General features: G+C 39.1%; 2 protein-coding genes across 4 annotated transcripts in view; both read left to right on the forward strand.

Annotated features, from left to right (window-relative positions):
• Positions 1-1090: 1090 nt before the first annotated feature.
• On the forward strand, positions 1091-12987 carry klhl8 (kelch-like family member 8). Of its 3 annotated transcripts, none has more exons than XM_022197728.2 (12): positions 1091-1207; positions 3733-3952; positions 4211-4272; positions 4861-5026; positions 6187-6507; positions 6724-6910; positions 7072-7215; positions 8318-8429; positions 8770-8938; positions 9034-9193; positions 9765-9966; positions 11289-12987. In XM_022197728.2, the coding sequence occupies exons 2-12, from the start codon at positions 3755-3757 to the stop codon at positions 11410-11412; spliced, it is 1845 nt and encodes a 614-aa protein (XP_022053420.1). In that variant the 5' UTR covers positions 1091-1207; positions 3733-3754; the 3' UTR covers positions 11413-12987. The 3 variants fall into 3 exon arrangements, with proteins under 3 accessions (XP_022053420.1, XP_051794538.1, XP_022053421.1); XM_051938578.1 differs by having other exon boundaries at positions 6187-6336; XM_022197729.2 differs by lacking the exon at positions 1091-1207 and adding an exon at positions 2670-2798.
• Positions 12988-14395: 1408 nt separating this feature from the next.
• The window catches only part of LOC110953636 (macrophage mannose receptor 1), a 30041-nt gene continuing 27732 nt past the window's right edge, over positions 14396-16704 (forward strand). Inside the window, 1 exon segment of the mRNA XM_051938944.1 lies at positions 14396-14798. Coding sequence (XP_051794904.1) covers positions 14756-14798 — 43 coding nt within the window. The 5' untranslated portion in view covers positions 14396-14755.

A 16704-nucleotide genomic window follows, 5' to 3' on the forward strand; every position in this document is an offset into this window, starting at 1 on the left:
CTGTTCTGATTGTAGAAAAATGCAGACGCTACAGTGATTTGCAGTAAATTGAACCCAATCAGGGTGCGAAGGTGTAAGGTTTTGTGTTAATGTGTAATTTAATATGATGCTTTATTGGCCATTATAGTTAAATAGTAATTGTAATTACAGCCCAACATTTCCTTACTTTGCATATTACTCTGTAGTTTAGGGCTTTATTTTGAACGATAGCGGTGTTATCTACTGGAGCCAAACATAAAATGAACTTGGCTCCTGTTTGACTACTCGTGACATTATTTCTTCTTTGTGTCACAACTTCAACTACTGAACTTGCACACACACAAACTTTGTGATAATTTCAGAACATTTGAATCATTCCAGTTAAATTAAGTCTGGTCAGGTCACTATTATTTCTGTAGCACATTTAGAAGAACAAATGTTAATGTTAATTAATGTTACTTATATAAAATTACACAAGTATGGTAAACATTATGACTCAAGACCCTACAATATTATTAATTATGCAACATTTGCCTTTAAAGATTAAGGAAGAACACAAATTACCCCAGTAATTTACATATTAGGTTTATAATATTACAATATATGTAATACAAACTGAACCAACTACATAATAAAGTTTAGGCCCTACAATATCATTAATTATGCCAAATGTACCTTACTAACTTAAATATTAAGCTTGATATTCTACAGTGTTGTTAAATATGCAAAAAAAATACCTCATTTTCAACAATATTAATGTTAAGACTCCATGGTTCAATTTATTATGTGATCTACCTGAGCAAGTTATATATGAGGATTAACGCCTTACAATATTTTACAAAATACATAGTCACCTGGCTGAACTGATATTAAGGTTAATAGCTGAAAATATTATGTAAAAATACAAATTTACAGGACTAATTTAAATATAGTAAAGACAATAAAGTGATATATAAGATACAAGTTAAGACCTATTAATATTGTTAACATCCAAGATTTATCTGACTAAAATATTAAAGTTAAAACCCTAAAATATCATATAAAATGCAATTTTATATGGTTTGAGGTTAAGGTTAATGTGTCTGATGAAGCTCCTGAGTACAGACGGTATAAATAGCACTGCTTTGAAACTACATTACCCATGAAGCACCTGGAATCACAACAAACGTGCCAATGCCAAACATTCCACTCAATGAAGCCGGCATTTTAATTCTTACTGCGAAATGAGGTAACTAAATGAAACATATTTGACCTAACGTAACGATAATACAACGTTTTGTAGTATTTTTAACCATTCTACGTTGAGCTTTGTCGTTAAATTCGTGGTGAAATCGTGTCCGTTTCCTGCCAGTGAACGTTAGCTGTCATGCCGATGCTCGCTGCTGTTAGCAAACAAGCTAACCAATAATCTAGTGTTAGCTTAGCTAGCTGGATTTATTACATTTGGTAGAGCCGTGGCGTTGAATTTTGTGTGTTTTCTAAGAGAGAAACGAGCATGTTTTGTAGAATACTGTCGTTAATACTGTTGGAACTAGCATTTAACTACTCGCTTAATAACTGAGCTCGTCCTTCCTCTCAAACTGTTGACGTGTGGATGATGTTTGGGGTTGCACACATTTTATTTATTTTTTTCAGCTTTTGTCGACCATTTTGACCTGGCTGCAATAAATTGTAGCACTTTCTGGTCTCGTTAAAGCATTGGCATGTCAAAAATAACCTTGGATGACACCTGAGGGCGTGAGCTGTCGTTTACACTAAACAGCTGGGTTCAATATTTAAGGTATAAACTAGCTGTTGCCTTACATTAAGTAAGTGTAGCTGCTAGAACAGGTTTGTTGTCATGTGAATCAAACGTTTTGTACATATCAGTGCAGGGAGGGATTAGATAGAATTAATGAGGAGGCTTTGATCATATAATATCTGCTCCAAAGGGAAAATTGGAAAAAAAAAAAAAAAAGCTATCCACTGTCATTCTGCCATTAAAATAGATCTAAACCTCTAGAGGATTGCATAACAAATGGGCTCTTTGATATTTATCTTTATCTGTCTTTTTAATAAGCTGTCTCACCCTCAGTCCTTTCATAGCAAGTCCATTAGTTAATCTCCTGGCACCATACTCGAAGGATAAACAATGGAAGCACAACATTTGGCACCCTTGGAAGTATCTGAAATAACATGCCATGACAACAGTGGATCCTCAGGAGTGCACCGTCTCTTCTGTGTACTTTTGTGTCTAATGGGACGTGCCAGTCGCTCAGTGGGAGGCTTTATTTTTGTATTGGACACATAAATGCAAAGAAAAATTAGGTCGTTATTGTCTTACCAGTGTTTGCTCCGCAGATCTGAGTAGCTGTGTGATACATCTCAGTCATTAAATTATTGAACATTTCATTCCACTTGCTCCTCATAAATAATGTAACATAGTATGAGGATGTTGGCATCTAAAGGCCATGAAAGTGTTGCAGGTGACCAGGAGTTTATTTCTGAGAGAAGTGAAGTTACTGAGTTCCTGTATGCGCTGATAATCCGAACAGTCTCAAAGATTAAACCTCTGAAAGTAGAACAGAAGTACAAAGTGTCTTTGATCACTCATGCATATGGTGGGACTTGATGTTTTCTGCTCTTATAGCTGAGAGGACTAGTGATGAGGGGGCGATACACTGACTCTATTCAGTGTCACAGGCAGAGCTTAAAAGAGAGACAGTGCATCATCTGTAAGGTGTGGGTGGAGCTTCGGCCTCTGGCTGTCTGCTCTCAGTTTCGCTGTTCTCAGCTAGAGACAATCAACTGAGGACATTTTTCATCAGATTCAGCACTAGGTAGGGCTTTTATGACTTTGATTGCTGAGTCTTTTCTCTGAGGTGTGTTGTATTCGCTTGGAGGAAACTGCATGTCCTATTTTTTTGTCACATTTGGCTCCTGTCTTTGTTGAACGTGTAAAAGGGAAGTGACACCGAAAGGGGGAGGAATACCGACCAAACTTGCTCAGCTGGCAGGCAATGTATCCCACCACTAATTTCCCCTTTGTTGCCTCTATTGAAGCCTGTAGACTGTCATTTGCGCTGAGTTGCGGTTGTGCAAATTGTTCTTGGCTGAGCTTGTGGAATTGAAAATTTGGCCTGCTTGCTATTGCAAAGGGTGGGCAACAATTTCTACCATTGTTTACAGCCATCTCCATGTAATTGTGTTGGGTCAAACAGGGTGGTGTCATTATTTTCAGCATTTTCAGTTCCTTAATTGTTCTTTTAGACTGTAAAGCGGTAGAGAATGGTGAAAAATGCCCGTCACTCACCTCCTCAGAGTTCAATGCATATTCACATTTTCTTTATTTAGAGCAAAACCCAGTCAAGTTAAAAGTAGAATGAAAGGGAACAAAATTTAGAAAATGAAAAAAATCTTCCAGAATGATCATCATTTGTGCTTGAAAAGGACAGCTGAATATCAAAATTACTGCTGATTCTTTTTTTTTTTTTTTTTCTGTTAGTGCTGTTGAGCACTAGTGACAAAGTTCTGCATGTGATTATTTTGTCCTCACGACTACATTAATTAATTAAAGTGTGGCCACAATTTGTCAGAGAGGGAAATTGCAGGTACATGAGGGAACTTTTTCAATGTATTGTTTTAACATTTTCTCTAGTTCATAACATGAAATTACCACATTGCAGTTAAAGAACATAACATCAATTCTAGAAAAGCACAAAATATTTGACTTAATGAGATGAATCGGAGTATAAATCTTTCTGTCTCGTATAGGTGTTGTTTCCTGTAACCCGCTATGGCACCGGGGGATGTGGTGCCAGACCATGCCAAGCAGCTGAAGTCCAAGGAGAAGCGGCCTGGAAACCGGGCATCGAAAGCAGAATGTGAGCCTGATGGATCCTTTGTCTTTGAGGCTCACGAGGCCTGGAAGGACTTCCACAACTCCCTCAGGCATTTCTACGAAGTGGGAGAACTCTGTGACGTCACATTGAAGGCAGGTTTCACGTAAAGGGACGGCTTTGTTTGTCTTGTGTATTTTGTCTCAGCTGATTTTTGTTTATTTTTCAGTAATATGAGTTTGGAGATGATTTTATAAAGAATGTTCAATACATGAGCCTATTCCAAATTTTGATTGTTTTGTATTCTGTCTCGATCTTGCTCTAAATAAATAATAGGTGAGCTTATTAATATTACATTAAAGTGTGCCCTGTTTGATGTTTTTAAATCATGCATTTTGTGTTTGTCTTTTCAGGTTGGCAGTAGGTTGATACCATGCCACAAGCTAGTGCTGGCTTGTGTTATCCCTTATTTCAGGTGTGCTCTATTTTTATTTTGTTGTTTTGCTTCTTTGTGTCTGGCTTTAAATAACCAACAAGCATATATTGTTGTTGTTTTTTTCTCATCACTTCCAAAAGTATTAATGGAGCCTTTTGGTCTCAAGCTCTTTGCTGAAATGTTCCTAGAAAGCATCTGTTTTGTTAAATGATCCCACAGATGTGGTAGTAGCTCAGCGTTGATGCATCAGTCAGTGGATGTGATTTTAATAGTGCTCAGTTTCCCTTGTGTCTGCAGCTCTGTATAAACTTATGCTCATTCAGACTGTTTCTTGCTGTTTGAGTTGTTCTCTTCATCAGAGAAGATGTGGATGTTTTTAGGATTTTTTTTTTGTTTTGTTTAGGGAATAGTGAATAAGTGAGTCATTAATCATTTAGATGATTTATTTGAAAGTCCAAACTGTTATTAAGGCTTTAAAGTGTTCAGTTGGAGTGAAAGTCTGTAACGCGTGAATACCAGAAGGCAACATCAAAATATAATTTATTCATTGTAACTTGCAACATGATTACATTTCAGCATGTTTTCGACGTGAAGCCTTTTTATCAAAGTTGTCGTATATTCCCTCAGGGCCATGTTCCTGTCAGAGATGTCGGAGGCCAAGCAGGAGCTGATTGAGATCAAGGACTTTGATGGTGATGCCATTCAGGACCTTGTGCATTTTGCTTACTCCTCCAAGCTCACCTTAACTGTTGACAATGTCCAGCCACTGCTTTATGCTGCCTGCATCCTTCAGGTAAAGCAACATGAATATAAATAGCAATGTGAGCAGTTTGTTTTCCATATTTTACATGAACTCAGTTGTCCGGATTCAATTATAGTGATGCTCAAACCTTCATTTAGCAATTCAAAATATGACGACGGTTTATGAACAGAACAGCATTGCATTAAGGCTTAATGCAATCCTTAAGACTGGAGGCCAAGGAGCTCCTCACTCAGGTTCATTTCATTGTCTACTCCTCTCAAAACAATCAGTAGCTGAGCAGTTTCAGATGCATCCACTCCTTTTGCCTCTGTCTCTTAATATCAGATGAAATGTCTTCAGTTCTCCGTACCACAGTGTTTCGAGCCAGGCTAACTCTGGCTTCTTCTCAGGACACATTTTCTCCACCATTTTCTTTGATAAATTCGACCTCAGTAAAAGGTTTGCAGTGCTCGGCAATCAGCGCTGCCACCTCGTAGCTCGCCTTTGTGGCATTTTCATTTGAACACGGGCTCTTGTGTATGGTGACCAGCGGATCATGTGACGGCACTCGAGCTTCAGCAAGCCGCTACGTGGTCACGTGACCGAGCTGACAGTCAGCAGAGGCATCAGATAAAGTAGCTCGGCCGCAAACTTTCTCTTTTATTTCAAAAACACTTCAGGGAAAAGTATTTGTGAAAGCATTTGAGGCAAAAAATTAGCTGTGCAGTAGCTGAATCCGTCCTTGTTTTGGTTTACCCTAGTTTAGACGACCGTTCAGACCACGGACTGGCTGGGCACTCCTGCTGTAAACTGTAAAAAAGCTGCGCTGGTTAACATAAAAGCATCCCATCAAATGTCAGGACCTGGTTTGTATTGAATGAAGTCTGGGTACGGCCTCGGACCGCGGTCCGTCATTTTCTAAACGGGCTGGAAAGGTTAACACAAGGGTCACAGGACGAGAGTGCGACCACAGGTCTGCTCCCATCGCCAAATGGCAAATACCTCCAAACCTACCAAATATAATATAGCTTTTTTGTACGCGTGTATTTTATACTGTAGTCAGTTGTGCTGGTGGGCCGCATGTTATTGATTTTAAGTCAGAGGCTGCAGGCCGGTGGAAATTTGAACGCTTGTATGTTTGTCTGTATTAAGCACTACATATGAGAATGTGTAAAATTGTGTTTTGTTTTGTTTTTTTCTGAATCTTTTAGGTCGAGTTGGTGGCGAGAGCCTGCTGTGAGTACATGAAGGCCCACTTTCACCCCACCAACTGCCTGGCAGTTCGAACCTTTGCTGAGAGCCACAATCGTGTGGATCTGATGGACATGGCCGACCGCTACGCCTGTGAGCACTTCACTGAGGTAGTGGAGTGTGAGGATTTCACATGTGTGTCACCCCAACACTTGCGCACATTATTGTCCTCCAGCGAGCTCAATATTCACTCAGAGACACAGGTGTACAACGCAGCAGTGAAATGGCTGAAAGCAAACCCTCAGCACCACGAGGCCTGGCTGGACCAGATCATGTCTCAGGTTAGCGAATGCATATTTTGCACCCAGGAGTGTTTGGTCTGGCTGGAGGAAATGCTGCATTTTTGTTAACTTCTGAACATGTGTTGTTCTTGTGAAGTTAGACTTTGTCTTAGTTTACTGATTACCAGCATGTGAAATATGGGTTACATATACATTCACAGCTTTATGTAATCACTTAAACAACTGCATTATACTGCATGTTTGTCTCTCCTTTAGGTGCGCCTCCCTCTACTCCCAGTGGACTTTCTGACCGGAACAGTGGCAAAGGATGAGATGATTAAAGGTAACCTGAGTTGTCGTGACCTCATGGATGAAGCCAGGAACTATCACCTGCACCTCAGCAACAAGGTGGTCCCAGACTTTGAGTATTCAGTCCGCACCGTACCACGAAAGCACACTGCAGGTATACGCTAGTGTTTTACTTTCTAACTGCTGATTTTCTAGCATTTACAGCCAATGCCACTTCTAATTCTATAAAGAATTTTTGATGTGTTTATTCTGATCTTCTGGGGTTATAAAGTATGATGTGTAGTAATGTTCTGTTCTGGCCAACCATTTCATCAGGGGTTTTGTTCTGTGTGGGTGGCCGCGGTGGTTCTGGTGACCCATTTCGCAGCATCGAATGCTACTCCATCACTAAGAACAGCTGGTTCTTTGGTCCTGAAATGAACAGCAGACGACGTCACGTGGGAGTAATATCTGTAGGAGGTAAGAGGAGCTTCACAGGAGAACACTACAGAATGTAAATGAGATGTAAAGCATTATGTATATAACTGTATATGACTCTGATGTCACTACAGTATTCCTGAAGACATCCCTGTAGATCGGTCATTCAAATCATTATGATCACGCACAGAGGAAGTGAATGACACTGATTATCTTATAACGTTATAAACCCTCTGATGCGCTGTGTGGATCAGGAGATACTCATTTTCTGTTGGATTTGGGTCACTTTTGACCCATGTTGCACTTGTAGGGTGCTTCCATTTAACAGTGATAAGTGCTGGCCAAAAGTGGAACAAACCGTAAACCTGCAACATGGTGTTGTGTAAGTCTGATCTGTACTGGACATAAAGATATGCAGCGATTGTATTGGTGCCTGATACTACAGGACACCTTTTGAGGTCTTGTGGAGTCCTAATAAAAAGCTAGTATTTGCAGCATATTCAGTCATTTCAGCTTATTTTACACAGAAATAGTGGTAACAGTCTCGAAATAGAGCACTGCACTCCTTTCAATATTCTTATCACTTCCAAAAATAGAAGTTTCTGAACTTGTGATCACAGCTCAAGAGCTAGTGTTGGTTTTTGGTCTGTGATGAGCCACCTGCACTTTGCAAAGTCTATCCATTTTAACCAGACAAATCAATGCCCACTTTGACACAGTGCCAGTTAATCTGGAGTTAACACAAGTAAATGTTCACTCTGAAGAAGTTCCACCTTGCCATCTACAGACATGTAGTGACTGCAAGCGTGTGAAACGTGTGTGTTAGAGGGTAGTCATGTATGATAATGGAATAATCTTAGAAGGCTGAGAGTAACGTCAGCAACTGTCCAACTGCTCAGAATTTGGTAGGATGAGAGCATATCTACCAACCAGTCAGCCAGTCGATCTGAAGACTGCAGTCCTAGTGGGGTCTATGCCCGTCATTTCATTAATAGACAGAGGTGGTCACAATGTTTTGGGTATATCATGTGTCCTGTAACATTGTACTTGTCAGAAGAGCTTTGTTTGGTCTGTAAATACTATTTGTGATTTCTGGTCTGCTCACATGATCACCTTCACATCTTTCTGATGTCGGGTTCCGTAGGCAAGGTTTATGCTGTTGGGGGCCACGACGGCAACGAACACTTGGGCAACATGGAGATGTTTGACCCTCTCACCAATAAGTGGATGATGAAAGCCTCCATGAACACCAAAAGGTACGCAGACAAGATATGGTGATAAACCTTCATAAACACGGTAAATGGAAACCTTGCTCCACTGTAGCAGATGGACAAATTGTTTTGAAAATATGCAGTGCTTACAGAAAACCTTGAAGTTATTAATATCGTTTTTAAAACTCTGACCTACTGATTAAATGTAAATTTTGTTTGTATTATTTCCTGCTGACATAAGGTTTTCCTTCTGTTTCATCTCAGTTACATAGTCAGTAGCTATGCAAGCTAATATTTTGAGATTCTTCCAATGAACCGTTAACCACCGACTGTACCTTTTACAGACTGGCACATACAGATAACTGACATAAATATCTGTTTTTAGGAGGGGTATAGCTTTGGCAGCTCTTGGTGGTCCTATATATGCTATTGGAGGTCTGGATGACAACACCTGCTTCGAAGATGTGGAGCGTTATGACATCGAAAGTGACTGCTGGAGTGCTGTGGCTCCGATGAACACACCCAGAGGAGGGGTTGGATCTGTGGCACTGGGGGTAAAACTAGAGAGAAAAGACTATAATTTGTTTCTGATATTTGACATCTACTCTGCACTTCACTGCGTCCCCCCCCCCCAATACTCTCCCCTCAGAGTTTCGTGTACGCAGTGGGAGGCAATGACGGTGTGGCTTCACTGTCGAGCGTGGAACGGTTCAACCCTCACCTCAACAAGTGGTCAGAGGTCAGCGAGATGGGCCAGCGACGGGCCGGGAACGGAGTCAGCAAACTCAATGGCTGCCTCTATGTAGTGGGTGAGAGGATTTTTCTGTTGGATTCAGTTCACCTGAATTACTTCAGATCTGGTCCCTTGGGAGCCAGATCATATTCATGGGATCCGTACAGCGGCTGTAAGATGTTCACATTTACCTGCTGAGCCCATTTGTCATTATTTCCTTCTCGTACGTGGGCACTTTTTCAATACAACCACATCACATGCTTTAAGCACACACCCATGAGTTTTACACTCAAACTGGTGTAAAAGTTCATGTTTGGTAGAGCTATTTTGTAACTGATTCACAGAGTTTAAAGATGTGATTGTTCTTGCACTGCTTGAATTTGAAGAGTCATTTCAGCTCCATTAAAATGTTTGTTGTGTCAACTTGCTGAGTAGAGATCCCAGTGTCAATATGTAAAATCTGCTTCTCTTTACCTGCTTCTTTAACACCAACTTAGTGCTAGTTTAAGCAACACACAGTTGCATACAAATATATTCTTTCCCTGTGTATTTGGAATTTCAAGTGAGGCAGTTTGGACACGTTCCTGAATGGTATCATAATAATTGAAGTCATTTTAAATGATTGTCTCTCTTACGATTTTCTAAAGGTGGTTTTGATGACAACTCACCCCTGAGTTCGGTAGAGCGCTTTGACCCCCGAATGCACCGCTGGGAGTACGTGTCGGAGCTCACAACTCCACGTGGTGGAGTCGGGGTCGCCACTGTAATGGGAAGAGTGTTTGCAGTTGGGGGACACAACGGAAACATTTACCTGAACACGGTGGAGGCTTTTGAGCCTCGAATGAACAGGTGAGCCAGAGGGAAAGGGAAGGCCGTTTGGTGCCACGTGGAGTAAAAACCCTCTTTTGGTAGTAGAAAACTAATGTGTCAGGTCATACTATAGAATAGGTTTCATTGTTACTGTTACAGAAAACAATGTACATCAGTTTAGCAGCATTAAAAATAAACTGTATTAGACAGTATTAACACACACTAAAAATATATACATCCGGAATACAAGGGCAAAGTATCCAGTGTGGAAACGGTTTGTGGTTCCAGACCTGCTCTACGCATGATTATTGCATATGGTATGAATTTCACTTACTGTAGATTTTTCCATGCTTCAGCTCCCTGATTTTTTTTATTTTATTTTTTTTTCTTCTCCATAATGCTCTTCGACAATCTGTGAATATCTGAAAAGATGCACAATATGAGGTGTGATACTTTTAGACAGCTGGTTTGTATGTGTAGTCCAAAAGCCTTCCTCAAAGGAAATTATAAGCAAGCCAGTTTTTAAGATGGATAAGCTATTCATTCTCACTAGTAAACAGCTGAAAACACACCAGGGTTATTGGCAGTGACCAAACTGTAGCACATATAATCACAGTTTTGTGATGTCTGCTGCAGTAAATCCAAACTTCTTATTACAAGCAACTAGAAATGCATTTCTGATGGCATCAGATTATAGTAGAACATGTTTGGAGTTGCTGATATTCTTTGTTACTTTGGCTGCTGCTCAAGGAATCGCTGTGTTTAAATGTTTCTGCTGAGCCTGATGACGATGTGCATCCAGTCCAGGATGTGATAAAATATATAGATGAAACGGTGTAAAAACATTTAATAAAACAAGTGTAATTTTTTTCAGTACAAGGTTATTGTGATGTAATTATCAAGCAGTAATATACCAGACAAAGAACACACAAGTGGTGGAATAATAATGCGGTGTCATTTTCTTTTATTTGAATCTTACAGCAGTGAAGTGAGATTAGTGTAGAAAACTCAAGAGGCACAAGCAACTTTAGTAAGCATTTAGCAGTAGGCGACAGTAAAATAAAATGCATAAAAAACAGAAAGCTTGCAATACACAAGCTGCCCAGAATAGCAGTTAACAACATAAAAGCAAATATTTCCTGTATAGTCTTTGTGCAATAAAATGATCATCTCACCTGAACATAAAAACAGAAGGAAGTCATAAAGCCTGTTCTTTGAGGTGGGATTTGTTTTTTTTCAATACTTAGACAGTGATTAAATACACAGCTCTCATTTCGTTAATTTGCATTCTGTAGTTAGAGGGCTTTAATTATGTCTCTCCCTGTTGAAATTTTTTTATTTTCTTTGTCTTTGCCGTTCAGATGGGAGCTGGTGGGCTCAGTGTCTCACTGCCGTGCCGGAGCTGGAGTAGCCGTCTGCTCGTCTCACGTCAGCCAGATCAGAGACGTCGGTCAGGGATCCAGTAACGTGGTCAACTGCATGTGACGACCGCCCAAAAGTAGCAGGTGACTGACGGCCAGGTCACCTCCAGATCTGATCACTGCACACAACACAAAGCACACAGACAGGCCGAGTGATTCCACTCGGCAGCGTTTGTACTGGACATCTTTACGCTGAAGGCTGATGTTCAGCTTGTACACAGTAACTGAGGAATATTAGGGAGATTTTACTGACTTGAAGTGCACATTTGACAAATCTGAAGTCTTCTTTGACAAAATGACACAATCAAGGCGTGTTTCTTGACTCCTGCTGGTGTTATTTGCAATCGTTGATGTAGTATTTTGTACTGTATTTTCTTCCGTTTGTCTGCTTTGACATAGTTTTGACTTTTTTTAAGGGAAAATAGTAGCTGAGCCTTTTACTAAATGCGAACCTCTTGAGAATGAGAGGAAAGTTTCACAGCTCCTTGGTTAGCTGTGCACACAGAAGAAAGGACTTTACAGTGGGCCAGTATGAAAGATTGTAAAGGACGCCTCTAACCAGTCGGTCTTCTGGCAGTTTTTGTTATCCACGTGACAAATCAGTAATTTGAAGACATTCATACTGTATTTAACACCGACCTGTGTGGTTAAATCTGTAACATTTCGATCAGTCTAAATCAGCATGTTGAGTTGCAAATACTTTACAAGGTTCCTGCGATTTTATTCCAGCATTTTCTATCAGGAGCTGAAGTTAGCTGGATCATTCCCCAGAAGCTCTAGCTTTGTTTTGTGGTTATTCTGCTTGAATTGTGATTTTAAAGCTCATTGGAACAAATCAATCACTGATCAGGAGTGCCAATCACAGAAAACCCATTGGACAAAGCTGTAAATGCAAGTCCGCGAAGTCGACTTGCTTATCTCAACTTCAGAGCTGGTTTACAACTTTTATGAGAGTCGAGGAGCGATCAGAGCAATATGGTGCACATCTTTACTTCTTTTCCAGTTTTGCATTGTTGTATAGAAATCTGTTCGAACAGACTCAAATTCAAGATGTACGTTTGACGATAGCTGGACTGTCAGAAATCCCAATCAGAGATTTTTCAGATGTGTACGAGATTCAGCGGAGGTTTGTGTCTGCAGATGGTTCGGTTATATTTTAATATATGGACATTTTTGTATAATAAGATAGCCGTATCTTTGGTATTATTCTTTACTATACTATCTAATCCATTGCTGTGCACTATTTTCCTAGAATAGATGTGAAGTCTGAGTATATTTTTGTCCTAAATGGAGAATATCATGTTATTCATAATATAAGTTCAAAGATGTCTATTTAACACACGAGTGTTTCTGCCATATTGAAGAAAAATGTCTAATTTCTGGCAACAGTTTTGTTTTTGAATAGGCAGACAGATGACTATTTACTCTTTATACAAGGTAAAATACACATTATTTGAACAGATGGTGTCTCACAGGTATACTATCAGTCATTTTTACTATTAAACTGAAGCCAACTTTGTTAGCGAAGAGTCTTTTGTAAACTTTGTGTTGTTCTTCCTTCTCTTGACTGCTTCCATCTTGTGCTTTATTTACACTGTATTGGTATAAATTGGTACAATAAAGTTATGTGTAAAGTTCATTGGTGGGATTCCTGTTCTTTTCTCAAAGTTTCTGACCTTTGTCTTTCAGACTAAGCATAAAATGGGGACAAAAAACTCTTTGAACAGCTAAATTTGTAATTTAACACCCTTCCTGTTGTCCTCAAAAGGCAACAAAAATATTGTTTCCTTCTCTGAAAAAAATCTAAAAATTCAGCAAAAAATTCCCAGAATTTCTGAAAATTTGCAAAACCTTCAGGAAGAAAATTCCAATAATTTCTTAAACTTTTCCCTTAAAATTTTTATTTTAAAAAAATCGCCCATATTTGTCAAGAAAATTCTCGTAAATATTTTCAAAAAATGAGTAAAAATCTCCCAAATAAATCCTAAAAATATCTAAAATGATTACGTATGTATCAGTAAAACGTCTGTTTTCTTTAAGAACATTCACAGAAAGTCATTGGTTTGTTTTTTGTTTTTTTTTTGTGAATGTTCTTCTGAAAGATTTTTAACATTTGTTTTTTCCACCAAAAAATGTTCAGATTTCCCAAAAAGTTGAAAATGTGGACATCAGACGTTTCACTGTGATAATTGATTTATTTTTTTTTTTACACACACACACACACACACACATATTTTCAAACTTTAAACTGGGTCAATGACCTGCAGAACGACACAAGGGTTAATTAAAGTCATTGTTATGCCATCAGATACTGTAAACTTCAACTTCTTTCAACAAGATACTCTTAGGAGCAAGTATTTTTTTACCGATTGATAAATTTTTACTTTTCAGAATAGAAAACGTTTCACTCGCCCAATACAGACTCATAATGTTGTTTCCTGCCCTTGATAATCTGCTGAGTGATATAGCATAAATGAGAATCTGATTTCCTATCGGCAATTTTAGTGTTTTGTAACATCTCATTAAACCATGTTCAATAATTAACAGCTGGATGCGGTGGTTTGACAGTATAGGTTTATTGACGGTTAGCATGTGGTTGTTATAAACAGCATCTTCTGGACTTTGTGGTTTTATTGCGTCAGATGTGTTTATTTTCAGTGTCTTTTAATTTTCATTCAATCTCCAAATGGTTACAAGAATTTCTTTGCTTGAAATTTGAAGTTCAAGAAAAAATATGAGGCCTCTTGTGTGTTTGTCTGATCATAATGTGCTGTGTTATATGATTTCTCAGGACCAGATTTCAGCTAACATTATTTTGTGAACTGAAGAAAATGGTGCCCAGCAGCTACATCGAATGAAATGTATAATCTTAATGCTTTGATCGAGTAAGTGCGTTTTATTGATGGGAAAGTCACTATGAAATTCAGGGATTTGCATTAAAATGTATTTAGTAACAGGATGAAATAATGTGATAAAGGTAAGAAAATGTTTTTATTGACTAATTTTTACTGAAATCTAAGCTTTGCAATAAGTTTTTTTTTTTTTTTTTTTACCTTAGAAAACTTTGCAACATAATTGGAGTTTATTTTTTGCTAATTGTTAGTTAATGTTTTAACTTTAATGTACTGGAATCCCATCACTGAAGTTTTAATGACCTTCAGAAGCAAGTTACTCCAGAGGAAAAGGTCATTTGCTTGTCATCTGTGTTTTACTACTTTGCAGTCTTTGGCCCCTGGAAGCTGCTGAAATTGAATGAACCTCACAGAACACATTCAGACGCCTGAACGCTTGGGGATAGAGCACATCACAAACAGTGACAGACTCGAGGGAAGAACTTCGAGCTACTAGGATGTGTAGAAACACACCTTGAGAGCTCAACACAGAAAAGTAAGACCGACAAAGACAGAATGCTTCTGAAGCTGCTCAGCTTTGCTGCTCTGCTTACTGCCGGTAAGTCTTTTTGATGTTTTTGCACCATGTGTGAAATGATTTTTTTAATTTCTGAAAATGAATTTTCTTTATTTTTGCAATTACAGGAAGTAATGAGCTTAGTTTAACTTCAACACGTGGTTATCAAATATGGTAAACCATCAGAAATATGGTCTGAAACATAGACTTTTAACCTACAGTGTGTTTTGATGTGAGATACGTGTGGAAAACATTGATCACATGACTTGTGCGTTGTGATACAGGTTTGAAAAAAGGGTTAGGGTCGCTCCTTCTAACTAATCAACCCTGTTTGCTGCTCATTTTAAAATATCTTTCTGGTAACACTGCGTTGCTTCCAGTTTTGGCTTATTCTGCCATCTGTCTTTGTAGGAAAATAGTGGTTTATATTTTAAAATATCCAAGCTGAAGAATATTTTAGATTCTGATGGCAGAATTTAATATCCAACATTTTTTACACTGCCCATCCAAAAAACAAGCCACGCACCCTAGCATTTCATTGGACTGCCTTTAACTCTGAAAACGACACACATTCACCGTGGCATCGTTTCAATAAGCTTCTGCGATGTCACAGCATTTATTTTTGTTCAGAGTTGATTATATTGATGATGGGAGTCAGACCGCTCCATAAAGTCTTCTCCAGAACATCCCAAAGATTCTCAGTGGGGCTGAGGTCTCTATGGAGGACAATCCATGTGTGAAAATGACGTCTCATGCTCCCTGATCCACTCATTCACAATGTGAGCCCCATGAATCCTGGCATCGTCATCTTGGAACATGTCCATGCCATCAGGAAGAAAAACTCCACTGATAGAAAGACCTGCTCATTCAGTATATTCAGGTAGTCAGCTGACCTCATTCTAAACCTGACCAACCCCAGATCATAACCCTAACCCTCACAGGCTTGTAGACATGATGGGTGCATTGCTTCATCTGCCTCTCTTCTTACTCTGATGCCCCCATCCCTTTGGAACTGGGTAAATCTGAACTCACATGACCTTTCATTGCTTCACAGCCCAGTCTTTCTGCTACCTAGCAAACTGAAGCTTTTTTTATGATCACCTTCAGTGGTCAGTGGTTTTCTTAGGGCTACACAGCTGTTTAGTCCCAATCTTTTGAGTTCCCTTCGCGTTTTGCGTGGGGTAATGCTCTTACTTTCATTGTTAAACATCGCCGTGAGTTCTGTTGATTTCCTACGATCATCTACGAGTTTGTTCCGATCACATTTGTTCCATGAAGATGATGGTTCACCACTGTCCTTCAGGTTTTAATAATGAGTTGGACGGTTCTTAACCTGATTTTAGTAGTTTCAGAAATCTCCTTAGTTGTTTTCTTTGCTTGAAGTAGGCCAATAATTTGACCCTTCTGAGACAGATTAACATCATTTCCATGACCACAGGATATGTCTTTGAACATGGTTGTTTAAGAAATGAGAAGCTCCTCACAGCATCAGCTAGGGTTAAATAAGTTGTTGGAGCTGAAACGTATTCATCACTGCAGTAATTATCCAATTGACGGCTCTTACCTATTTGCTGGGTTAAATCCAAGTGGTGACTTTTTTTTGTTTGTTTTTTTTTTTTTTTAGACAGGCAGTGTATTTAGTACACGGCTTCAAACAGACTGACAACAGTCAGGTGTTAAATGCTCGAAGATCAGCAGTGATATTGTGGGCTTTCAAATGATTAAAAATGTGTGCACATCATGTGATTCTATAGTGTGTAAAGTTGTTAAAGTCAAACATTCACCCAAATATTCATGTGAGCTGCTCAGAGTTGACTGAAACGGCTGAGCTGTGGATCTGTCATGGGACTTTTACAACTGATGAGCATTCAAATGACTCACTAGCTTGTGAAATTTAACATTTAACTCGGCAACTTTTGTACTCAACAATGTAAAGTCATCAGAGTAC

Source organism: Acanthochromis polyacanthus, chromosome 18 (genome assembly GCF_021347895.1).
Source record: "Acanthochromis polyacanthus isolate Apoly-LR-REF ecotype Palm Island chromosome 18, KAUST_Apoly_ChrSc, whole genome shotgun sequence".
Lineage (NCBI taxonomy): Eukaryota > Metazoa > Chordata > Actinopteri > Pomacentridae > Acanthochromis > Acanthochromis polyacanthus.

Bases quoted from the DNA above. Each gene is read 5' to 3' on its own strand.
- klhl8 (XM_022197728.2), top strand. From the start codon at position 3,755: ATGGCACCGGGGGATGTGGTGCCAGACCATGCCAAGCAGCTGAAGTCC. The intron at 5,027-6,186 runs GTAAAGCAACAT...TGAATCTTTTAG, and splicing joins ATGCTGCCTGCATCCTTCAG to GTCGAGTTGGTGGCGAGAGC. The intron at 8,939-9,033 runs GTAAAACTAGAG...CTCTCCCCTCAG, and splicing joins TTGGATCTGTGGCACTGGGG to AGTTTCGTGTACGCAGTGGG.